The sequence below is a fragment of the Mus caroli genome, unplaced genomic scaffold (genome assembly GCF_978045245.1).
Source record: "Mus caroli unplaced genomic scaffold, Mus_caroli_1 scaffold_8, whole genome shotgun sequence".
Lineage (NCBI taxonomy): Eukaryota > Metazoa > Chordata > Mammalia > Rodentia > Muridae > Mus > Mus caroli.
This window is the reverse complement of record NW_028227263.1, coordinates 47,331,945-47,358,205: the sequence shown is the minus strand read 5'-3', so window position 1 is coordinate 47,358,205 and position 26,261 is coordinate 47,331,945. Positions and strand designations below refer to the sequence as shown.

General features: G+C 45.3%; 1 protein-coding gene and 1 pseudogene across 2 annotated transcripts in view; one reads left to right on the top strand and one right to left on the bottom strand.

The window, feature by feature from the left end:
• Uvrag (UV radiation resistance associated) overlaps positions 1 to 26,261 on the bottom strand; it is a 265,993-nt gene that overhangs the window by 205,145 nt on the left and 34,587 nt on the right. Inside the window, exons 3-5 of one of the 2 annotated variants that reach the window (XM_021167360.3) lie at positions 25,945 to 25,979; positions 16,187 to 16,348; positions 5,188 to 5,262 (exon numbers count right to left, since the gene is read on the bottom strand). In XM_021167360.3, the coding sequence (XP_021023019.1) occupies positions 5,188 to 5,262; positions 16,187 to 16,348; positions 25,945 to 25,979 (272 nt within the window). The remainder of the gene's footprint in view (positions 1 to 5,187; positions 5,263 to 16,186; positions 16,349 to 25,944; positions 25,980 to 26,261) is intronic. The other variant, XM_029479367.2, reaches the window with a different exon arrangement.
• LOC110298236 (high mobility group protein B1 pseudogene) lies at positions 7,315 to 7,963 on the top strand (annotated as a pseudogene).

Genomic DNA, 26,261 nt, shown 5'->3' with positions numbered 1-26,261 from the left:
AGCCACTTCCCTACACTTCAATTCCTATGCCAGAATGTTCATTACTATGTTTGATTGCTTTAGGTTAAGTCTCTACATTTCTTTGACTTGCTTTTTGTTTGGTATAGGAGACACTTTATTTATTTTTTATTATATCTAAGTACACTGTAGCTGTCTTCAGACGTACCAGAAGAGGGCATCAGATCTCATTATGGATGGTTGTAAGCCACCATGTGGTTGCTGGGATTTGAACTCAGGACCTTTGGAAGAGTAGTCAGTGCTCTTAACTGCTGAGCCATCTCACCAGCCCCATTTATTTTAATCTATATTTTTTATTATTAAAGATTTATTTCTGTATATGAGTTCTCTATTTGCATATATGCCTACATGACAGAAGAGGGCATCAGATACCATTATAGATGGCAGTAAGCCAACATGTGATTGCTGGGAATTAAACTCAGGGCCTCTGGAAGAGCAGCCAATACTCTAAACTGTTGAGCCAACTCTCCAGCCCAGAGACAGTCTTTTCTTTTTTTTTTTTTTTAAGATTTATTATATGTAAGTACACTGTAGCTGTCTTCAGACACACCAGAAGAGGGTATCAGATCTCATTATGGATGGTTGTGAGTCACCATGTGGTTGCTGGGATTTGAACTCGGGACCTTTAGAAGAGCAGTCAGTGCTCTTAACCGCTGAGCCATCTCACCAGCCCCCAAAGACAGTCTTAATATATTCATCAATAGTCACAAAGATTGTCAATGGCTTAAAAAAACAATTGAAACCACGCTTTTTGGGGCTGAGGAAATGTACCGGTGGTGGTTAAAAGCAATCACTTAGCACTGCTCTTGCTGAAGACCAGAGTTCAAGGTCCAGCACCTCCAGCATGCAGCTCACACCACCTGCAACTCTGGCTCCAGGGAGCCATGGCACAGCCACTCTTTGCAGGCTCCTGCATAGGCACATACACACATATCCTCTGTAGGGACCTGTACATGTACACACACACACACACACACTCACTCACACATACACAGCCTCTGTAGGCACCTGTAACCATATACACAGACACAAGAGCACAAGTAATACAGATAAGTCTTTTCAGATAAGGCTTTTAAGTGTCAGCTGATATTGCAAGTGTTCCATTGAAAGTTGCTAAAGAATTCTAAACTGACAGCTAATTAACTGGAGGACTACGGAATAAAATGTAGCATACATAACAAGCACGTGCTCAATAAACATTTCCTAACCATCTGGGTCTGAATCCCAGCTCTGGCTATTTGTCTGCTGTGCAACCTTAGGAAAGTTACTAAATCTCTCTGTACCAGTTTCTCTTCTATAGACAAACAACTGTAGAGTTAAAACACAGTAAAGATGGAAAGTGTTTGCTACCTGGTAGTAAATTAGGTACTCACTAAATATTAGTTATTAAGTGCTCACTAAATATTAGTTATTGAGGGTTAACTATTCATTCCACGTTCCCAAGCTTCCACAAAGGAGAAAAATTTCCCAGACCCCATCTTGAAAGACCCTCTCAATCCCTCTGGGCTGTGGCTTTCTCCTCCTCAGCAGCTCTAGGTGGCTTATCCATGAGCTCTGAAGGCTGGGCAAGCATGGCTCAGCTCCTCCCAGATGCTACACCATGGGGAACTGCCTACACCTACACACAACACTGCTTGGCTCGGAGGACCAGGCTTTGTCTATAATGTGACGACTTCATTTCCATTTGCTCTGTTATTTTGGAGGGAAGAGGATCAGGTCAAGAGGAAAAGCACACAAGCCTTTTTAGTCATGGCGAGCTTTTAGTCAAAGTTAAACAACGTTTGCCTGTCAGTTTTATCTGTTCTCAAGCCACCTTCTGAACTCCATTTTCCTGTCACCCATCTTGTCTGAACTTGTTCAAAACTTGTTCAAAACTTTCTACTTGTTCACAAGTAGAAAGAGACGCCAGGCACTGGTGCTTACACCAACGGTCACCAACTGTGAGTCTCTAGGCATGGGGCTCTTGGGGGTTTAACTACAATGGCGGGTAGACATTGGCTCTGAATGCTACCATTGCCTCTGACTGCAAGACTCTACCAGATGTAGAGTCAGGGACCAGCTGCAGGGTGAGTCACCCTCCCTCCCACACCAGGACAGCCAGCCTTGGCAATGGCAAACAGCCCGGCAATGGCAGCCTCACAAGTCTCTGACTTAATCTCAAATGTTTTTACTAAGTAAATACCATGTCCCAAGCATTGTGGCAGGGAGTGGGGGGGGGGGGGGGGAAGGTCAGCATTGCTCATGTCAGTCTGACCCCACAAAGCTTACAGAGGGAAGAAGGGCAGGCCACTGGACAGAGCAGCGCATCTGGCAGAGGAGATCTGGAAGATGTTCAAGGACTCCAGGAACTCAGAAGATGAAGCTGGGACACAAAGGGGAGACTTCCGGAGTTGGACGTTCTAAAGGCACCACCTAGCATAAATCCGCTTGCTAAAGTACACAACGCAATTTTTCTGTTCTTGGTTTACTTGACCACTGCATCTCCTTAAAAAACAAAGCAACAGGACCAGCCAAGCCCACAGTTTACCAAGATGGGAGGGAAACCCAGACCCAGCAGCACATGCTCTTCCCTTTGCCAGGGACACTGTTTCTTGGTCACTCCACTGTCCACTTCTCCTCCAGCCTGGGCTACTCAGTCCTTCTCTACTGCACAGCCTGTTGCCAGCCTGTGTCACACATGACTTCAGAGGCTTTGTCATCGCCCCACATTTATAGTTCAGTTCTCTCCAGGTTCAGGGATCCAGATGGCTACTTGCCGTCAGCACAGGGGTTTAAAGACACTGCACATGCCTGTGGCCATCTTACCTCAGGATCTGTGCTCTTCCTCCCCGCCCACCCCGCCTTGTCGCTAAGCTTCCTGTGGCTATCACCTTTCATCTATCCAGTTACTTTAAACCAGAATCCAAAATCACCCTTGACATCTCTTTTTTCCTTTTATCTCAAATGCAAACCACAACAAATCCTAGTGATTTTCTCTCCTAAAACCCCAACTCTTTCGCCTTCTGAGCTGGGTGTGTGGCTCAGTGGTAAAGAGCTTGCCTAGCACGTGCCTGGGCCTGGATGTCATCTGTCTTCCCTACCCTGCTATGGTCCATTCCAAACTGTCATCTCTTGTCCATGGCACTGCAAGGTCCTTCTCACTGTCTCTCCACAGTCACTCTTGCTCTTTAAAACAAGCCAGAGCTAAGCCATTACGTAAATCTGGTTAGAGCACACGCCTCTGTCCTGTGGATAAAATCTCGAAACTCCCCATGGGCTGGCCTGGGGCTACTCTCACCTCCCTTCTGTCCCTCAGACTCACCTTGTGCCCTTTCTACTCTGTGGCCTTTCAAGCTCAGCCTCCTCCCCTGGAAAGCTCCCTCCATTCAGCGCCCACGCCTTTCACATACTGTCTTCTATTCAGAACCTGGATTACATACAACGTTAGCAACCAAATCCCCTCTTCCTCGTGGGACCAGGACAGGCCATCCTCCTGTCTTAGCCAAACAGCTGGAAGAGAGGGGTGTGTCTGCACCCAGCCCTCCTTCACCACTGTGCTCAGCACTGAACCCAGGAGCCAACCCTGGCCAGGCACTCAGGAATGACAGACAGGGCATCCGAGTGTGACACCCACACAGCAGAGATTATGAACAACAATTTCTGAGCAAAAGCAATGTGAAGCGTTTACAAAAGGTTGGGGGAGGACTGTTTGGGTTTGGTTGGTGGGTTTGGTTGGTGGGTTGGGTTGGTGGGTTGGGTTGGTGGGTTTGGTTGGTGGTTTGGGTTGGTGGGTTGGGTTGGTGGGTTGGGTTGGTGGTTTGGTTGGTGGGTTGGGTTGGTGGGTTGGGTTGGTGGGTTGGGTTGGTGGTTTTGGTTGGTGGGTTGGGTTGGTGGGTTTGGGTTGGTGGGTTGGGTTGGTGGGTTTGGTTGGTGGGTTGGGTTGGTGGTTTGGTTGGTGGGTTTGGTTGGTGGTTTGGGTTGGTGGGTTTGGTTGGTGGGTTTGGTTGGTGGGTTTGGTTGGTGGGTTTGGTTGGTGGGTTTGGTTGGTGGGTTTGGTTGGTGGGTTTGGTTGGTGGGTTGGGTTGGTGGGTTGGGTTGGTGGGTTGGGTTGGTGGGTTTGGTTTGGTTTTTGGTAAAAGTTGTCAGAGTGGGGAAAGCGCCTTGGGCACGTAACTAACATCCCAGCTCAGCCGCTCTCTCGACCCTATGGAGTGTATCCTCCCAGTCCGTTCCTGCCTGCACTGTGAGATGGAGAACAAAGCCACCACCACAGTGGTTTGTGGTGAGTGTAAACAGGAGGAAGATGCTGAGTCCCTGCCACAGGGATGCTCACAGAAGCTCCCGGCTAAGAACAAACGGGCTCTGCCTCGCCTTCCTCTCATCACCTTTAGATGCAGAGACAGCAATGGCTACGAAACAGCTTCAGTTTCAGTTCCTTTCTTTCTCTCTTTTGAGGCTGGATCTCACTGATACATCAGGCTGATCTGAAGCTCTCTATGTAGACCAGGCTAGCCTCAAAGGATACACCTGCCTCTGCTTCCCACTTGCTGGGATTAATAGCATGTGCAACCATGTCCAGCATAATTTGGGTTTCTTAGGCTTACTGAGAATGATAAACACAACTGAACATTTCCATTAAACTCTTCCATTTAGACAAAAGTCACCTTGCCTATTTTGGGGGGAGGGCAGGACTGAAGATTGAGACCTGGGCTTCCAGCATGGTGGTAAAGCCCCACTGCTGAGCAACACACTCAGCCTCTTTTCATTCTGAGACAGGGCCTAACACAGCTTCCTAGGCTGGCCTTGAACTCACTCTGAACCTGGGCAGTACCTGACCTTTAGTCCTCCTGCTATACACAGCCTTTTAAGTGGCTAGGACTGCAAGCCTATGCCACCATGCCCAGCTCACCACTCTCTTAATCCCCCAGGAATTATGCAGAAACCAGCTAGCTCAGGTTTCCCTTTGAGAAAACATGATCAGGATTTAGAACCGACTTCTCAGCGTGCTTGTGTGTCCTGCGAAACTCGTTCTCACTGTGGAAGGCATTCCTCCACACCACCCCGAAGAGCAGACTCAAAGAGACACCTACAACACGATTCTGACTGCTCAGCTCTTCTCGGGAGTCCAGCTTCCCAGGTGCAAAGGCCCTGCACTAACCAAAACTCAGAACACTCGGAGACCCCTCTTACCTTGTGTTCACAGGGAGCACCGTAGTAGCCATCATTCAGCCCAAAAATGATTTCATTCTGGTTGCGGGCATGGATCTAAGAAAGGAGGAAAACATACTATTAGTTGATCTTATTCCAGATGTCAGGGAATAACAGCTGAAATTTCCATGCCAACGAACAGGCCGGCTCCAGCTAAACAAGAGGACAGCAAAGAAATCAGGACTCAAAGGCCAGTGAGTGACAGAAAGGACAGTCCATCCAGCTTTAGTCAAAAGCCTCACAAACACCACGTGAGGCTATTGGAGCCATTAGTGATTGTCACCAACATTGTTAACTTGTGATGGAACAGTTATGCCTGAAGGACAAGGGACAGCAGCAAACCACTAAAAAAAAAAAAAAAAAAAAAAAAAAAAACTCTACAAATGCTTTAAAGTTATGACATCAGATTAGCTTCTACTTTCTGGTCTTTTTGGGATCAACTGCCCTGTGCTGACCCAACTTCACCTGCAAGACTGGAAAAATACAACTTGGAAGGATTAAAGAACAGGGACTGGAGATGGCTCCAGGCTTAAGAGCACTGGCTGCTCTTCCAGAGCACCAGGATTCCATTACCACGACCCATGTAAAAGCTATAGCTATCGTCCTGGAGAACCCAACCTCCTTCTGCCCTCCAGGAGCACAATACACACACAGTGTACAGACACACAACAGTCAAAACACCCATACACATAAAATAAAAAATAAATCTTTTTTTTAAAAAGTAGATTAAAGAAGTAGTGAGACACAGTGGCACAGACCTGTAATCCTTACTCGGTGGGAGGGGAGAAAAGGTAGGAAGACCGTAAGTTTAGACCAGCCCATGCTTCATAGTAAGACCCTGTTTCAAAAAACACATGGGGGAGAAGAGGGAAGAAGAACTGAGATCTAAAATAATACTCAACTATGAAATGAACACCCATTTCATCAGAAAGAATTGTGGTCAAAAAAAAAAAAAAAAGGTTCTGCTTTTGAAATGAGGAATTCAAGTGAAGTTACAAAAGGGTAAAAACCCGGGCTTCCCGTAAGGAACGCCTCACCAAGAGCCGGAATAGCCAGTGCCACCCATCAGCAGACAGCCCCTGTGAGCACCGGCCTCTACCGCCCTCCTTCCATGAACCACACGCTTCCCGTTTACCTGGTTGCTTACTGAACCAAACACAGCAACAGCAAAGATGGCTCTGTAATCACTAATGTGTAATGGCCACCATAAGTCAAGCAAGAAGTTTTGGTTTGTTTGGTTTTTTTGTTTGTTTTGTTTTTTTGGTTGTTGGGTTTTTTGTTGTTGTTGTTTGGTTTTTCAAGACAGGGTTTCTCTGTATAGCCCTGGCTGTCCTGGAACTCACTTTGTAGACCAGGCTGGCCTTGAACTCAGAAATCCGCCTGCCTCTGCCTCCCAAGTGCTGGGATCAAAGGCGTGCGCCATCACCGCCCGGCTCGCAAGAAGTTTTCTGCTTCACAGGCACAATGTTTCAAAAACCCGTTTCAAGATTAGATGGGTCTGAAACCTTAGAAATATATGTACCTGAAGAGAGAAGACCAAAATTATGCTCACCAAAATGTTAGCAACTGTAGCCGGGAAGTGATCTCACTGGCCCAAAAACAACTATTACTTTTTAAATTGAAAGAAAAATATGACTGTCACTAAAGGGGAGAGAAAGTATAGAGAGAAATACATCTACATGAAGTCAGTTTCCAAAGCGTATGATATGCAAACCTGGCCACTGAATTAGTTCACTGGAAAATTACATATGAGCTAAAAAGGCAGCGGCCCAGGTCTGTGGCAACATCAAAGGCATCTAGTCTTTGCAGCCAGGTGCCCAGCATGCTTCCAACCCTGCAGCCAATCGCCTGCAGCGCTTTAGTTAATTCCCACCTCTGTGAGGTGGAGAAGCCCTGCTCTGAAGAGTGTCCAAAAGACAGAAGGACATAGCTGCATGGGAAACTAACTGGAGAAGTGAGACCAAAAAACAACCACATTGTCTACTGATGTATTAGAGATCAGGGAATATAAATCTCAGAGCAATTTATCTGTTTTTGACTAATTAAAAAAATACACTGGCGGACAGGCACTGGGCAACTCTGTACCTCGGGGAGGAAAATCAACTAAACATGGGGAAAGAAGATCCTAAGAAGCCAAGAGGCAAGATGTCCTCATATGCATTCTTTGTGCAAACCTGCCGGGAGGAGCGCAAGAAGCAGCACCCGGATGCTTCTGTCAACTTCTCAGAGTTCTCCAAGAAGTGCTCAGAGAGGTGGAAGACCATGTCTGCTAAAGAAAAGGGGAAATTTGAAGATATGGCAAAGGCTGACAAGGCTCGTTATGAAAGAGAAATGAAAACCTACATTCCCCCCACCCAAAGGGGAGACCAAAAAGAAGTTCAAGGACCCAATGCACCCAAGAGGCCTCCTTCGGCCTTCTTCTTGTTCTGTTCTGAGTACCGCCCCAAAATCAAAGGTGAGCATCCTGGCTTATTCATTGGTGATGTTGCAAAGAAATAGGAGAGATGTGGAACAACACTGCAGCAGATGACAAGCAGCCCTATGAGAAGAAAGCTGCCAAGCTGAAGGAGAAGTACGAGAAGGATATTGCTGCCTACAGAGCTAAAGGAAAACCTGATGCAGCAAAAAGGGGGGCGGAAGGGTCAAGGCTGAAAAGAGCAAAATAAAGAAGGAAGAGGAAGATGATTAGAAGGATGAAGAGGATAAGGAAGAGGAGGGAGAAGTGGAAGACAAAGATGAAGATGATGATGATGAATAAGTTGGTTCTAGCACAGTTTTTTTCTTGTCTATAAAGCATTTAACCCCCCTGTACACAACTCACTCCTTTTAAAGAAAAAAGTTGAAATGTAAAAAAAAAAAAAAAAGAAAGAAAAATACACTGAATAAAACAGGCTATAGGACAGAGCACACATTATGAAACATCACAGAGCTCTTAGATCATGGAGAGAAGTGTGTGTCTCATTCTTCCTCTTTAATTGACTCAGCTGTGCTGGAATGATCACATGAAAAAAAATAGACAAGAACTGTGTTTATTAATTATTAATAATTAATAATCTACCCCAAAGCTGCACTTCCATGTCTTTATAAGTCACTTCCTGTGTCTGTGCTTCTGTTTCTCACAGCACTGAGGAAAGGCCCTGAGCATTGAGTGCGTGTAAGTCGGGAAGGGGGAGAGGATACAGCCACCAGGCTTCACCATTCAGCTCCAAGCATGAGGGCTCAGCCATCACACGTCAGGGTGCTGCATGCCCTGTGCCAGCACTATCAACAAATGCTTCAAATTCCCCCACTTCTGATTTCCTCAGCTCAAAATGAAGAAATCAACTTCTGGGCCCACTCTTAACTTCTCTTCTCTGGTTGACTTTAACTCATTCTTCCAGATTTACTTGAGACCAAAATCACCTAACTATGAATGAAGAATTCTATTTGCTGACAGCAGAGTTCACAGGACACACTCATGGAGCATTTACCACTGCACATTGACTATCTAGGGCCGTAAAATGAGCCTTAAGAAAGACAGTTCAAAGCAATGAAACCACAGAAATGACTTTCCCTAAACTCAATAGAATGAAAGTAGGTATCAACTACAGGAAGATGTCCAGAAAATCCACAAATATTTAAAAGTTAGTAGCATACTCTTATGCTCAAAGAATAAAAAAAAAAAAAAAAAAAGATACATTTGAAAGTATTTGGAACTGAGTAAAAACACAAAGGGAAATTTCTGGACTATGCCTAAAGCAATGCTTAAAATTTTTTTACTAAATGCTTATTCTGAGGATAGAAGTAAGTTCTCAAATCAGGAATTCCGTTCTCTCTAAGAACTAAAAAAAGAATAACCAGGAAAATCTACAGCAAGCAAAATAGTAACCATGCTAAGATGAAAACAGATTAATAAGCCTGAAACAATAAAGATAACCAATGCACTCACACACTATCTTAAGGTTAGTAAACTATTACATCACTAGTGACAGGTCAGGAGAGGAAGAAGACAGAAAACACCAGGCACAGAACACAGCAGGCTCGCTGTAGACCTACCCACAGCCAAAGGGTTAGTGATGAGGGTGGATATCTCTATACTGATATACATAAAATCTCAGATGAAACAGGCAACTTTCAAAGAAAATCCATCAGCACTCACTGAGGAAGCCCTGCATCGGAGACAGTAAGTCCCACTTCAAAACTCCCCGCAAAGAAATCTTAACACCCAGATGGTTCCATTGAGAAATTCTGTCAAATGTTTGTAGAACAGTAAAACAACAACTCCAAAACCCAGAAGCAGACACGCCCAGCCCATGTGAGACCAGCCTGACCCGCACCAGACCAGCGAACACGTACACTGCTAAGAAAAGGTCAAGAAACTCTCAGGAATGAGGTATTGTTTCCTTTAACAAAATATTAACAAATCAAATCTGTCAGTATAGAAAAGCCCAACAGGGGCTAGAACTGCTCGGTACATTAAGAGCAAGAAGAAACTTCCTTAACCTGATAATAATATGCTTAATAGTAAAGGGCTAAATAATCTGATATACTTAACAGTGAAAGGCTGAATAATCTGGTAATATTATACTTAATAGCCAAAACTGAATGTTCCCCCTCAAGATAGGGCAGGAAAAGAAAGAAAAACAAGGATTTGCCCCTCATTAATTTTTATTGGACAATGTACTGAAGGATAGTAGCAATTAAATAAGACCCCACCCAAAAGATATAAAGAAGTACATTTAAGGTGGGTGTTAAATGTGCGATGATCCTCGCATTGGCTCAGGTATTTGAACACTTGGTTCCCCGATGATGAGGCTGATAGGAGAGGCTGGGGAACCTTAACAAAATGGAGCCTGCAAAGGGAAGTGAGTCACTGGGGCTGGGTTTTGAGGTTTGGGGAGGGGGGCATTTCCTATTCGTCTCCCTTTGGTTCCCGACTGCTCTGCAGTGTGTATCTGCAAATGAGCATGCAAGTGTATGCAGGCCAGAGGTCAACATCAGATGCCTTCCTCAGTCTTTTTCTACCTGATGTTCTGAGGCAGGGACTCTCACATGACCCAGAGCTCGCCTGTTCAGCAGGGTGGCTGACCAGTCAATTCCAGGGATCCCCATCTGAGCATCCCAGTGCCGGCTTACAGATCGGCACTATAGGTGTGGCTTTTACATAAGTCTGCAGAGTTTATTCAGGTCCTCACGGCTGTGCAGCAAGGACCTTACTGACTGAGCCACCTCTAAAACAGCATCGGTTTAAATTGGCATAAAAAGATGGGAATATAGAGGTAGAAATCTAATATGTGAGACCTGTAGGCTAAAAACTACAAAATCCTAGTGAATTTTCATAAATGAACAGATGTATAATGCCTACAGAACAAAAGACTCAATAGTCCCCAAGCTTGCTTTGATTCAATACCTATTAAAATACCATTAAAAAAATCTATAGAAGACAAAAAAACCTTACAATAGCCAAAATAATTTTGGTTTTTATTTTTATAACGTTAATGTTTTGACTGATAGCTTTGACTGATAGTTTAGAACTAAAACCAAGGAACCAGGGGACCTAAGCCCAGGGCATAATATAAAACTACTGTAGTCAAGACAGACGCACACATCAATGAGTCAGAGTCGAGAAACAAGATTTACACAAATGATCTTCAACAACAATGTCAAAGAAAAGGTAAGAGAATGTGCGTGAGTCAGGGGAGAGCTGCTTGTGGGAAAGGGAACCAACAAAAGGGGTGTGGGGGATCAAAGGGCGACTGAGAAGGGGTGATAAAAACAGCACTGTGAATGTGCTGTAATGTGACCCACCACTGTGGATGACTTACAATGCAATTATAGGAAGGAAAACAACACAAGACCCAAAGGTTCAATGAAGACATGGTGGCCTTTATAAAGGTACAGAGCCATTATCCATTCATCTGCAGAACAATGACCTTTATATTTTTATAAATGTTAGCTCAAAATGAATACCTGCAAGCCAGGCACAGTGACGCACATGTGTAACCTCAGCGCCTGGGAGCTGGAGGTGGGAAGGTCAGGAGTTCAAGTCAAGCCTCAACTACACAGAGCAAGCTCAAGACCACCCTATTCTACATGAGACCTTGTTTCAATAAGCAAAGTCAAAAATAACAACACAGAGGCTGGACAGATGGCTGAGCAGCTAAGAGCAAGTGCTTCTCTCACAGAGAAGTTCCCAGTGCCCATGGCAGGTGGCTTACAGCCGCCTGTAACTCCAGTTAGGTTCCCAGTGCCCATGTCAGGTGGCTTACAGCCGCCTGTAACTCCAGTTCAGTTAGAAAGGATTCCATAAATTCTCTGGCCTCTGGGGGCATCTGTACTCACATACACACACCCACTGGTAGACAAACATACCAGTGTACATAAAATTTAAATAGAAATAAAATGCTGGGCAGTGGTGGCACATGACTTTTATCCTAGCTCTTAGAAGGCAGAGGCAGGAGGATCTCTGTGAGTTCAAGCCCAACCTGGTCTACAAAAGTTTCAGGACAGCCAGGAATACTCAGAGAAATCCTGTCTCAGATAGATAGATAGATAGACAGACAGGTAGGCAGACAGATACTTTCAAAATAATAACAAATTCAAAATAATAACAAAAAATGGACAAATATTAAACCTACAACTTCAACCAAAAACTTTTACAAAACAAATAGGAAAAAATTTTGGTGGCCTTAGGCTAAGCCATGTATTTTAGATGATATAAAAGGCATGAAAGCTTAAAAGCTGATATTGCAGACTTCATCAACATTTTTTAATATGTTCTTTAAATGCCACTATTAAGGAAAGGAAAAGGGAGAAGTGTAGGACTTTAATCCCAGCACTCAGGTCTCCAAGTTCGAGGCCAGCCTGCTCTACATAGTGAGTTCCAGGATACTAAATACTGACACCCTGTTTCAAAAAAAAAAAAAAAAGGAAGGAAGGAAGGAAGGAAGGACAAACAGACCTACAGGACTGAAGAGATTATCCAGTGATTAAGGGCATTGGCTGCTGCTGTTCTAAAGGTCCTGAATTTGATTCCTAGTACCCATGTGGCAGATCCTACCATCTGTAACTCCAGTTCCAGGGATCCTGCTCCCCCTTCTGTCCTCTGCAGGTACTGCAATGCATTTGGTACACAGATATACACACCGACAAAACATTCATAAATATAAAATAAAAATAAATAAATCACCAGGTGTGGTGGCGAACACCTTTAATCCCAGCACTCGGGAGGCAGAGACAGGTGGATTTCTGAGTTCGAGGCCAGCCTGGTCTACAAAGTGAGTTCCAGGACAGTCAAGGCTATACAGAGAAACCCTGTCTCAAAAAAAAAAAAAAAAAACAATAAATAAATAAATAAATCTTTTTTAAAAAAGAGGAGGCTGGAGAGATGGCTCAGAGATTCAGAATGGTTGCTGCTCTTACAAAGAACCTGAGTCCAATCCCTAACACCCACATAATGACTCCCAGCCATCTATAACCCCAGTTCCAGGGAATCCAACAGGCACACATGGTGCACATACATGCACACTGTCAAAATATTTATACATAGAAAGTAAATAAATAAAAAGTGTTTTAAAAGAAATAGAAAATGAAGACAGAAAAAAGTATCTGGAAAACACATATTTTATAAAGAACTAATGTATGTACAATATATAAGGAGTATTTTGCATAGTACATACCCCTGTGTGTGTGTGTGTGTGTGTGTGTGTGTGTGTGAACCTGGAAGCCCAAGCCTGATTTCAGTAGCGTCTTTCTAGCACTCTCTACCTTATATATTGAGGCAAGGTCTCTTACTGAATCCAGGACTTGCCTTTTTGCTACTCTGGCTAGCAGCTTGCTAAGAGATGCTCATAGTCTCTGTCTCCCACACACTAGCATGCACACCAGGGTTTTAGTGAGCTCTTGAAATCCAAAATCTAATCTACACATCTGTGGGACAACTGCTTAAGCTCTCTCACTAGCCTTTATATAAAGACCTTTTACAAGTCAGTAACTAAAAATTTAAACAACCTAGGAAAGAATGACAAAAGATATAAACAAACACTGCGCGCGCGCACACACACACACACACACACACACACACTTACTTATCCTAAGAGCAGACAATTGCATTCTTGGGTCTTTACCCAAAAGAAATGACAACATCTATCAACACAAAGGCCCACAGCTAACCACTCACAGCAGCTTCAGTCACCATGGTGGTAGTTAAACTCCACTTACATGATTCACTGAACTGTACACTGTTATACTGTACTGCAGTTCCGTGCTGAAGATGGAGCCGGGGCTCAGACATGTGGGGCGAATGCTGTATCACCTAGCTACACCTAGCCTCCAGTGAACTGATCATATGCACTTGACACCTCAATAAGCCTAAGGTAAAACCAAACACGTCTCAAGCCATCCCTCCCTGACTCTGGGGCTGGTGTGAATACTTCTTCCTCATGCTTTCTAATTCTATTTAAAATGGTGTCTTCTGGCTCTCTGGGTCCTTACCACTAAGATCAAGAACTGATAGAAAGCACAAACCACTCAATGAACCTGATTCTCGTCATGGCAATCCACCTGTCTTTCTCTTTCCCTGTCACTCTGGGAGCCCACTGCTCTAGTGTGTGCTGTGCCTCTGCTTCAGCCAAAGCTAGGTTCCCCATGCTGATGGTAACTTTCTAGTTGGCTTAAAACACGCTGTGCTCTGCCACCCAGTGTGCTTCTAATACTCCTAGGAGGACTTCTGAAAGACCAGCAGTAAAATACAAACAAAAATGAAAACGCTAAAGAGAAGAAACCATTTTAGGAGACTAGAAGTTGGCAAAGCAAGGAAGAGTGATGTTAAAGGCACAGCTCTGGTCATGACAGAATGACACAAAGTGAAGATCTGGCAGTGGCCTCATATGTTCGTCTTGAAGAGATGAACTCAAAGGAACAGAGAGATCGTGATATTGTGATCTGCTGGGCCTGGGACCCAGGAGGGACAGGTGTTTAATCAGTTAGAAAGTTTGAGCAGCCCACTGTTGGCCTAGGCGTGCAGCTCAGTGATAGATAAGTTCCAGCTGGCACAAGACCCTGGGTTTCATCTCAGACACATCAACATCATTGTAATCAATAAACAATCAAATAAAAATGAAAGTATGGTAAACACACTGAATATGGTAATTTTGTAATCTGAAAAAAAATCAAATTTAAATGGCTCCTTTCAAAAGAAGTATCAGAATGTACACACTAAACAAATATTACCAAAGCATTAGGATGTTATAAACAACCTACAGCTGGCATCTTAGGGTAACGCTTAACAGCAGTAACAAGAGTGCCAAGACGGAGAAGAGGGCCGCCTGCGCCTGCTCAGACGTGCCTCTGTAGCACAGCACGAGGAGGAGTTCTTATGTCGGACAGATCTGAACCCAACTCTTAGCTTCACCCTACTAAGTGGTCTTAAGGACCTTGTCACCCTACTAAGTGGTCTTAAGGACCTTGTTAAACTCTCTCAAGCTTCAATTTTCCCAATTGAAAAAGAAGGGCAAAAATATCAACCTTTGCAAAGTTGTCCTAGCCATTAATCATAATAACTTCTATATGGCACAGTAAACCCATTTCGTTTCATGTGCAGTCCTGACAGACTTCCTACACATTCTGGAGCTACTAGAAAGGACGATGGAGCGACCTCTGAGCTTGGCCAGGAGAGTTTAAGAGTAGGGAATATCAATCACACGGCAACAAAAGCAGCGCCGGGCCCAGTACAAAAGGCACATCTGTCATCTCTGGACCCCAGGTAAGAGCAGCTCTTCCTTCCCACTCCCGGATGACCCAACCCTACTGGAGGAAAGAAAGGGAGATGTTTAATGGCCCGCACTTTGTTTCAACTTCATTTCCACAATCAAGGGGAGAATATCCAACGAGGCCAAAGAAGCACAAGGACTAAGGAAAATACATACACACACATACACACTTACACACTCACATACACACAGACACATGCACACAACACAGCCATGTATGGACATGCACACTAGGGTACTTCTGAGTTTCCAAAGTTTTTTTAGATTTAATCCTTTTTTATAGTCCAGTCTTCATCCCCCATAGCCACCCCCAGAATATGCCCCCCACCCCCACCAACAACTGACATCCCCACTCCCTGGGGTCTCAAATCTCTTGAGGGTTAGGTGCATCTTCTCTGAGTGAGGCCAGACCAGGCAGTCCTCCGTTGTGTATATGTGTCGGGTACCTCATATCAGCTGCTGGTTGCTGCCTGGTTGGTGGCTCAGTGGCTGGGTGATCTCAGGAGTCCAGGTCAGTTGAGACTGCTGCTCTTCCTATGGGGTCACTCCCTCCTCAGCTTCTTCCAGCTTTTCCCCAATTCAACCACAGGGGTCCCTGGCTTCCCTCCATTGGTTGGGCGCTAGTATCTACATCTGACTCTTACAGCTGTTTGTTGGGTCTCTCGGAGGGCAGCCATGCTAGGCTCCTATCTGCAAGCACTGAGTTTCTGAAGTTAAAGATCCTCTGGGTTCCTTTCTGTTACCTGGGTCTCACTCTAGCCCAGGATGGCCGGAAACTCACTGTGTCCACCCTACCCTGGCCTCGGAGTTGCTGAGATCCTACCTCAGGCTCCCGGGGCTGGGATCACAGGTGTGAGCCACCACCCCTAGCTGTGGGCTTGTTTGTAACTCAAATGTGGCAAAGTAAGTATCTTAAGTAAACACAGTACCCCAAGCCTTGTTTGTTTGTGACCTGGTTCTGTAACAAGGCTCTAGCTAGCCAGGAATTCTCTGTAGACCAGACAGAACTCCAATTTAAGGCAATCCTCCTGCCTGTTCCTTCTGAGTGCTGGGATGAAACATGTGTCACCAAGCCTGGACAGTTGTCCTTTTTTTCTTGTACTAACTTATTTTTTAACGTTTTCTCTTCTACTAACATCTATCATAACTGAAAATGTAGGAAGGAACATCAGTAGAGAGAGGCAGGTTAATTTGTAGAGTACAACCCCTTAAAATGTCACTCTGGAAATTACCTGCTGTCCCAAGTACTTCAGCCCATCCAGGTAGACTTTCCACTCTATCAACAGCTGAAAGGCCTCTTCCTTTCCACCCCAAATCTTCACCACAAAGCAGGACACAGATGTATCCAGACGGTCCGGCATTATTCCAAAGTCAAGACTCCTCCACGTTGGATTCTGTTGATGGAAATTAAAACATACTTTAGGAAGACTCTTAACTTCTTCACAAGAATTCCCATTAGACGGTGGGTGATTTTGTTTTCAATCTAAAAGAGAGGCTGATGAAGTGGCTCAGTGGATGAGGACAGAGGCTGATGAGGTGGCTCCGTGGATGAGGACAGAGGCTGATGAGGTGGCTCCGTGGATGAGGACAGAGGCTGATGAGGTGGCTCACTGGATGAGGGCACTGGCTGCTCTTCTAGAGGGCCCAAGTTTCATCACCAGCACTCACACGTCAGCTCCCAACTGCCTCTACCTCCAGTTCCAAGAGACGTGATGCCCTCTGTGACCTCTGCAATCACCAGACACACAAATCATATGCAGTCACACATGCAGGCAAAACACCCACATACTTAAAAAGCTAAAATAAAAAAAAGAAAGACCAGAGCTGGCAGGGTTGCTCAGTGGGTAAGAACATTTGCCACCAAGCCTGACAACCTGAGTTCAATCCCCAGAACCACGTGAGCCAACTCCTGCAAGCTGTCCTCTGACCTCCTCATGCACCTGGCATGCTCAGACGCCCAGCTCCTTGACATACACAAATAAATCCTTTCTTAGAAGACAAGGGGTATCACAGGCAGAAGTGGGGGGATGATGACACCCTGGGATTGGTCTGCTTATTACAGGCACAGACACTGACCCTCACTGACAGGGCTTCATACAACACTTTCATTCATGCATTCAAGAAAATACATGATGATTAAAAGCAAGCACAGATTAACACATGAACGTAACTGGTCATCATGCAGAGAATAAGAACACATGCTGTGCTCGGCTCTAACTGGGACAGCCGTACAGCATCCCTACCTCCAAGGCTCAGGGATTATAAAGGATGAAGGGGTGGAGAGGTTTCTGGACAGCTGCAGTCAAACAATATCTGCCAACCATGTCAGAACCACTGGGCACAAGCACTCACTGTGGCTGCGACTGCATGCACAGGACTTCACACCAGCAAGCTCTGGGGTGGAGTAGGGGTGGGGGCACTCATTACGTTTCACCCCAAGCTGAGGAGTTAGGCAGCTGGGAATTGATAGCTGCTGGGGTTGGAAGAATTCATTTTCTTCAGGCATAGGGAAGGAACTAGAGGAGAAGGGAATGGATGGGAGGTGATAAACCACACTACATGCATGCATAACATGCACAAACAATGGGCGGAGCAATAGCATATAAGCAATGCCCCCAAAGGACTGCCAACTGAAATCTCCATTTAAAACTGGAGATGCAGCCCGACAGCAGAGTGATTGCCTGTCAAGTGCAAGGCCCTGGGTACCATCCCCAGTATAAACAGGAATGATTACACAGGAACAGTGCAAAGTCCAGTGACAGAGTCATGATAAGGTTACGCAGCAGCACAGAACAAACAATAAACTCTAAGAAGCAGGGAGGACACCCAAGAGCACGGAGCTTGGCTTCGAAAGCACAAATAGAATTTCAGCAGATTAAACTTGAGAATACCAGGCAAAGGGAATGTATTACAAGCACTCAGAGGTGTGAGGCAACAAAGGAAGGCTTGCAGGCAGTGCACCTGCGGCTGCTGTGTGAGGTGCCCAACACCCCAACACCCACCCCCATCACCTGGCTTCCCCACCCCTCTCGCCCTCACTATCACCCTGCTTAAGCTCATGACGTCTTGCCAGGTGATGGGGTTTCAGTCTTTATAGCTGAAGACCCTGAGACAGTGGACTGTGGGATGTGGGATTCAGGCATGTAGCCTAGTCATGCCCTTTCTACTGCACACTGTCCTCCTCTCTCTTCACTGACAGATGAAGTTAAATGACTCTCCCTGTCATTCCACCCATGTGGGCTGGGCTGACCCATGCTCATTCATCCATCATAACCCACATTTCTAATGGTAACCTCTCTGCAGAGCTCAGTGGTCAGCCAGTGATTGCTGAAACACTGTGCTCAAATACCTCAAACCAGTTACCCCTGCCAACGGGCTGGTAAAATGCAAACAAGACACAATTAAGAGAATGGACGTGAAGCAAATGTTAAAACTAGTGCAAGATTAAAGCGACCTTCACAGATCAGCCAGGAAGGAATTGGTCCTCAGCTCATCTACAACTTAAGAACCCTGCAGGAGAGTTCTGGGCTAACTCTAGCTCTGGAGCCTGAGACTAGGCTCCCCTCTGTCCATCCCCCCCTTCCCCTCTGCTCTCCACTGTACCCCCCTAATCCAATCTGCTACCTATTATACCCCTGCTCCCCTCTGCTCCCTCTTACTCCCCTCTGCTCCCCCTCCTCCCCTCTGCTCCCTTCTGCTCCCCCTGCTTCCCCTCTGTTCCCCCTCCTCCCTTCTACTCCCTGTTCTCCTCTGCTCCCCCTCCTCCCCTCTTTTCCCCCCTGCTCCCCGCCCCCTGCTCTCCTCTGCTTCCCCCAGTCTTCCTCTGAGCATTGTACTCGGTGTAGTTTAAGGAGGAAATGAGGAAGGAACAGCACAAATGAGGAAGGAACGTGTGACAGGCAATATTAGTTTACCTATTCTAGAAACGCCAGGAAAAACAAGGACCTTTGAACCTGTCAGCCTAACTCAAGTTTTGAGTGAGGAAGCTGCGGCCTCTGGGGACTCCCTAGTTACCTAGTCACTGACCATGTCTGCCTCGCCCACCAACTGTCAGGGTCTCCTGCAGACCCTTTGTAAGGCTGCGGGGCCTTCCTGACACTCTTCCCCGCCCAGTCCCCTGGGAACACAGCAAGGATATTTGCTAAATAAACAACAACAGTGACGACACATTATATTCCAGGTACTGCACTAAAGAAGTTCTAATCAGCTTGAGGTAAAAAAATCTTCCAGTGGAAGCAGAGTTAAGATTCCTTTGAAAATGGCGCCGCCTTTCTGTCTGATGTACATCACGTTTTCTAAATAGCCATTTAAAAACAGGCTGGTGTAACTATCACTAGACAGGAAGAGCACTCGGAGCTGTGAGGCCCTAAGGCCCATTCAGTTAGCAGTCCTCCTAGGCTCCGCCCAGCAGTTACCTGGCAACAGCCAGGTAGGCCAGGCTTGCTATAAAGGGGCTGTTTGGCCCCTCCTTAAGCTCTCTATCCCTTCTCTCTCTGACTCTCTTCTCTCCCTGATCTGTTTCTCCTTTCTCTCCCCTTCCCCCCTTGCCCCCTCTCTCTATGTGTTCCTCCCTCCCTTCTTCCGTCCCTTCCCCCACCCCTCTGTGTCTTTCTCTGCCCCTACTCCCTTCTCAGTCCCCCTTCCCATACCCCCAAATAAACTCTATACCTCAGGGGGAAGGGGTGCCTCAGCATGGGCCTGCTCACCTCACCATACCCTGCTCTACAAAACAGATCTACAAAACACAACGCATCCGCTCCAGGGAAACTGCAAGTCCGTGACTCTCTCTCCCAGCACCTCACAGCACCAGGCTTCCCTTGTCTGCCTCCCCACCCCCCACAGGCAGAGGCTTCTCCAGTGCATTTTAACTTAAGGCCTACAGGTCCTGGCATCCTGTGTGCCAGGCCCCTATTAGCAATGTGTGTACACACTTTGCCTTAATTTTAGAACTCCAGAGCCTGTGTGACTCGGGTAACAGGACAGCTTTTTCAGAGGACTCATGCTTGGGAGACAGTAAGAACCTGTCTGTCACACATGGGGTCATAGTTGGGGCTGGCAGTCAAAGCTTACAGTCGACTCCAAAGGCAGGAAGTGGTAGAAAACTTGCTTTAAAAAACAAAATCATGTCTTATATAACCTGGGCTAGCCTCAAACTCCCTGTGTAGCCAAAGAGGACTTTGAACTTCTGAACCTCCCAAGTTCTAGGACTGCAGGCAAGCACCACCATGACCAGCTTTATACTGCGCCAGAGACCAGCCTCAGAGGAAAGCAGCGCCTGCATCTCCAGCCCTAGGTAACTGTCCTCCAGGACACGGGCTACACAAGAGACCATTCCAGGTAAGAGCTATGGGTGTGGCTTTGTGCTGCGGCCACTGGAAAACCAGCTTGGGATAAAAGCTAATGTTCTTCATAATAACCTGGAGTTCTTGAGAAGTTAAATAATTCTCCCTTATGAGAAGAAGGGAAGGAAGAGAGGAAGAGAGACCTGCTGAACAGTCCCGCAGACTGGAGTTCAGACTCCCTGTAACAAGCAGGGTGGCCTACAGATGCCTCTGACTCCAGCTTCAAGGGATCCGACACTCTCTTCTGGACTCCACATGCAGGGGGTCCAGACTCACACACACACATGCACACACGCAGGTAGACAAATGTGTGCATGTAAAACCATTTTAAAGGATTGGTAAGAAGGAGACCACATAAAGGTGACATGGACATGAATTCATATTCACTGAGATTCAACAGACCAGCAACTGCATATGTCTTTGAATAATGGAAATTGAAAAAATGAAAAGCTACCAAGTTATATCAAACAAATATCATAAACCTAAAGTCTCAGGCCAGTCACAGGGCCTCGTGCCTATAATTCTAGTACTTACCGAAGTAAGTACCAAGGCTTAGGCAAGAAGATTATTCAAGGCCAACCTGAGTTACATTATAAGATTTTATCTCTAGGGCTGGTGAGATGGCTCAGCAGTTAAGAGCACTGACTGCTCTTCCAAAGGTCCTGAGTTCAAATCCCAGCAACCACATGGTGGCTCACAACCATCCGTAACGAAATCTGATGCCCTCTTCTAGAGTGTCTGAAGACAGCTACAGTGTACTTACATATAATAAATAAATAAATAAACAAACATTTTTTTAAAAAAATATATTTTATCTCTAATTACTTAAAGTCTGAAATCCTTGCATTAGGTTTGCTTATTCTTAACTTGGCATTAGCTAGCATGTTCTCCCACTATTCTAAAGTGAGATCATCAAAACGGCCAGTCAATACTCGGAAAGGTGTCCAGTCAGAACAGTCTATGAGGAGGTACAAACTGACGTCACAATGATACCACAGTCCCACCACAATGACTGCAATGGACACTGAGTTTGGGCTAGGATCTGGAACAACCCGAGAGCCTCGCACTGTCTAAGGGACAGAGCTGGTACAGAAACCTCTGCAACCTTTTGACAGATGTCTTCTACAGCTGAGCAGAAAAGCCCATTACTGACACTCTGCATGGGCACACACACACTCAGAGACACACTAACACACACACTCACATTCACAGACACAGACATAGTAACACAGACTCACACTCACACAGATACATACACACAAACACAATACACTAACACAACACACACACATATGGAAATGCATTCTTCTGTTCGCTGAAGATGTTCTCTAGAATCAGCAAATCACTACATGCACCAACAGTCTCACAAATAAGCTGAACAAAACAGAGTTTGCCACTTGAGGGTCAAGCTGGGCAGAGGTACTCTGCTGTGGGAACCGGGGAAGGGGGAGCTTGCTGGTCTCTTTGGGAAGTGTTAGTGACTAGAAGGAGACACAGAAGAAAATAACTGTGCTCCATTCCTCTTCTGTTTGTTTGTTTGTATGTTTGTATGTTTGACACAGGACTTTTCTATGTAGTTCTGGCTGTTGCAGAACTCACGATACAGATCACACTGTCCTGGAACTCAGAGCTTCACCTGCTTCTGCTTCCCATTTGTTGGTATTAAAGGTGTCCACTACCACACCCTGCACTACTTCCTTTATTGGTTGTTTATTTCTGTTTTTCAAGGCACGGTCTCACTGTGTTTCACAGTACCAGCTGATTGCTGTAACTCCCACCCTGGCCGTGAATGCAGAGATTTACCTGCATCTGCCTCCCAAGTGCCGGAATTTAAAGTGGTACACCGCCATGCCTGGCATAAAGGAATGAAATGGGGCTTCACTGGTTGGTTGGTTGATTGGGTGGGGGTTTTTTTTGAAATTTTTAAATGGGGGGTGGGAAATGACATCTTGACTACCTTGATCTCAGTCGAAAGCCTGAAAGGCGGGCACTGGCTCACACTGCCTGAAAGGCGGCCACTTAACTCCCTATGAGATCACAACAAACACGTGCTCTAGAACCTAAAACAGCATCAGTCCAGATCCTGAACTACCCATGTGACAAAGTGTTAAGAAAAAGCATGAAGTAACCACTCTCCTCCAAAGTGAAAAGAAAGGGAGACGAAGATGCCTTGGAGGGTCCATGCTACAGGGTCAGGGGGTGGGGTACGGAATATCCTCCAGTGTACCAGTCTCAGCTGAGATCTGCCCTTGGAGGAACCAGGGCTTATTTCATAAGAAGACAGCTGGCCTGGGCTCCCTTATAGGCTGCTAAGCTAACACAGCAGTGTACTGACAATCTTCTCCCCACAGACTTTCCTCTGTGAGCTTACAAAACAGTCACCAGTACACAAGGAAGAATTCTCAAGTTGGTACATGCAGACACAGCTTACCATCTATTCATAGCTACTGCCCAATATTTTTTGTTAAGATTTATTTTATTTATAAGAGTAAACTTTAGATGTCTTCAGGCATACCAAAAGAGGGCAACAGATCCCATTACAAATGATTGTGAGCCACCATGTGGTTGCTGGGATTTGAACTCAGAACCTTTGAAAGAGCAGTCAGTACTCTTAACCACTGAGCCATCTTTCCAGCCCCCATGCCCAATATTTTTGATCCATATGATTTTTTAAATTTCTATTTTACCTACACATACCAACTCAATTTTGAGGTGAAAGAGACTGTTCAAATAGTAACGTCAGGTGACCCAGTCTATATCCACTGACTACTAGGACACTAGGACTGCTATAGTCTTAAAAGTTCACTGCCTACGAATTGCCCACCAGAGGATGTAAGATCACTACCTCTTATCAGGAGTTTTAAAAAGCCTTTATCAGCTGGGTGTTGGTGGTGCATGGCTTTAATCCCAGCACTAGATGCAGTGCTCCTCTGAGTCTCCATAGTGTGTTGCAGGACAGCCAGTACTACACTGAAAAACCCCGTCCCAAAGAAAATTAAAAATTGTTTATTACCAGCATTTGTTTCTATAAACTGTTTAATGGCAACTACATAGTCACAAAAAACACAACTAAAAATGTATAAAAGCTGTACCAATTTTTAAAAAGCATATTCAGAGTATCTCTTTACAATTCATGCTGGCTTTTTAATTAGTAGAAGCCCAGCAAACTCCCTCCCTGCCCTTCCTCAGCTCAGCTCAGGCCTCCTGACCCAGCTGAGGGATGACTTACTGCCAGCAACCTTCCCTGACTGCTCCCCCAACCCCGAGATAAATCACAGTCCTAGTCTTCGCGGCATCTTCTACCTGAGCTGGCTCAGCCTCGCTCCCAACTGTGGAGCCAGAGGAAGCTGGAAGATTGATGGTGATGCAGTTATTTACCCCAGGGTCACAGTTTTGGCATGAGCACCACAGAGACAGCTCAAATGTTAATTTATTCAGCCGCAGTTCCACAGAGGCACTGGAGAGAGACTGGAGAACGCCACAGGCAGTCAGTAACTCACAAAGACCTACTGATCCTGCCCATCTTCCCATCTCTGCTGAAAAACAACTCCAGTCATGATGCCAGTGATGGCTCTGCTAAGTTGTATCTCGTGTTTTCTCTAAACATATCTGCTCTGGGCTTTGTTTATGCAATAGTAAGGCTCACTGACCTCTAGGTCAAACAGCTGAAGGAAGTGTGTGTGCGGTTAGAGCCTCAGAACTTCAGTTTTATTTGTTACAAGCTGTGTGCGGCCCACATCAAGTTCCCTGGCCTGATCCCTCACTATGAAACGAGAATACACCCTACCTTGAAGCATTGTCCTCCGTGGGAAATAATGTAGAGAACTCACCTAACCTGGTCACAATCACACCTCTTCACTAAAGAGACTCGAGTAGAGAATCTCCAACACCAACCCGCTCTGGGTATCAAATCAACTTTGGGGGCTCTGGCTAGCCACTCCCACTATTACTTTTCAATCATTTTAGTCACTCTAATGGCCTGTCAATCATAGTACGGATACAGTCTCTACAAAAAACAGTAACAACAGAAATAATAACAACTTGGGGGAGAGTATGTCTAGCTGAAATCAAAGGCAAACAAAGCGGAATTATCCTCATTAACTGTTATTAACTAAAGGAATGTGGAAAAGAACTGTAACTCTGGCATACAACCTGCAGACACACTTCCGTCCCCCTCCCTGCCTATCCCTATCCCTCCCACCCATCTCCATTTTGATTTGGTTTCTTTTGGGAGGGAGGGATGAGGAGAGAGGAAAGGAGGGGGGAAAGAAAGGGAGAGGGAGAGAGGAAGACAGAAATCACTAAAGACAGAAAAAAAAGAGAGGAAGACAGAAATCACTAAATTTCTCAAGTATTTAACCACTAGGTGGCAGTCTTCTGGAAGCCCTGTGCCTACAAGCACACCCTTAAAAAGCTATAACTGCTATCAACTCTTTTCAGCTAACCATACCGTTGGCACTAAATATTCTAAGTTTACAATATCTGCCTCGATTGCAAAAGCAAAAAAATCCTGTATATTATTTGCACCAACATATAAATTTTTTAAATTTTTATTTATTTATTTTATTTATATGATTATACTGCATCTGTCTTCAGACACACTAGAAGAGTGCATTGGATCCCATTACAGATGGTTGTGAGCCAGCATGTGGTTGCTGGGAATTAAACTCAGGACCTCTGGAAGAGCAGTCAGTGCTCTTAACCACTAAGCCATCTCTCCAGCTCCCTAAATTTTTGAAAACATCAAGTGTTCACAATAATATAATCAGAATTCTCCCAGCAATGCAGTGAGTAGAAATGAAATAGCAATGGTGTGGAACCAGCCAGAAGCCCTGGCCGATCAGGTGTGTATCCACAGAACTGAAGACTACAGGCTGCAGAGAAAAGCATGCATGTGCCAGCAGACACTCAGGGCAGTATTTACAGCAGCAGGATGCACGCTAGCTCAAACCAGAAGTCAAACATGCTCACCAACAGGGGAAATGATCGCCTATTATATTCACCCAGTAGAATACACACAAACAAATCAAACACAGCACACAGGGCCAGCTGATCCTGACAACCAAGCCAACACACAGGCGGGCGCCAGTCACCAGGCGCTTACTGCATTACTTCATTCACACAAAACTCAGAAACAGGGAAACTGCCCAGCAGCACCGTTGTGCATCCTCACACATACACACAATTCCACAACAACCCTTTCCAGGTGGAGAGACATGGGATACTCGGTAGCTCGTTGTTTTGGTTTCTTGGTGCCAGGGTCTCACCGTGTAGCTGAGGCTCACAACCCTCCCGCCTCTTTCCTCCCAAACCCTAGTATTACAGGCATGTACCCATGCCCAGCTAGACACGGCCAGCTAACTGAGCAAGGCTGTTACCACCCAGAAATTAGTCCTGTATACAGAGGCCTGTACAGACTACTTTTATGACTTTTACCCAAATTAATACAGAATCAAAAATAGTTACATTTTTTATAAATGAAAATGATGCAAATTTAAAGTTTACAACAATTTAAAAAAATCAGTGACAACTGAACATTAGCAGATCTGTGCATGAACCAAAGAACCAGACCTCAACGCAAACCACTCACATCTTAAGAATCAGGGATATACGCGGTGTCACATGTACCTGTTGGGAAACAAACTTACCAAGGAATTCTTAATCACTTCACTCCTATAAAATTCTGGAAAAGAAGAAAAAGAACAGTAAGTGACAGGAAAGACAAGCAGCTCGTTAACTAAGCACTGTAAGGCTCTGGCGCTCTAGGAAGGCGTCTAAACTGATCCAGCGCCTGCCATCTTTACCAATAAGAATAGAAAACCAAAATTAAGTAAAAGTGTCTTAAGGAGGAAAAACATCAGTGAAGCACATCACAAATTGCTCAGATTTAATCTCGGAATTGTTACCTGTCTCCTTCTGCAGCACATTAAAGCAGAAGCCCTTAAAAATCCAAATTTTCTCCTTT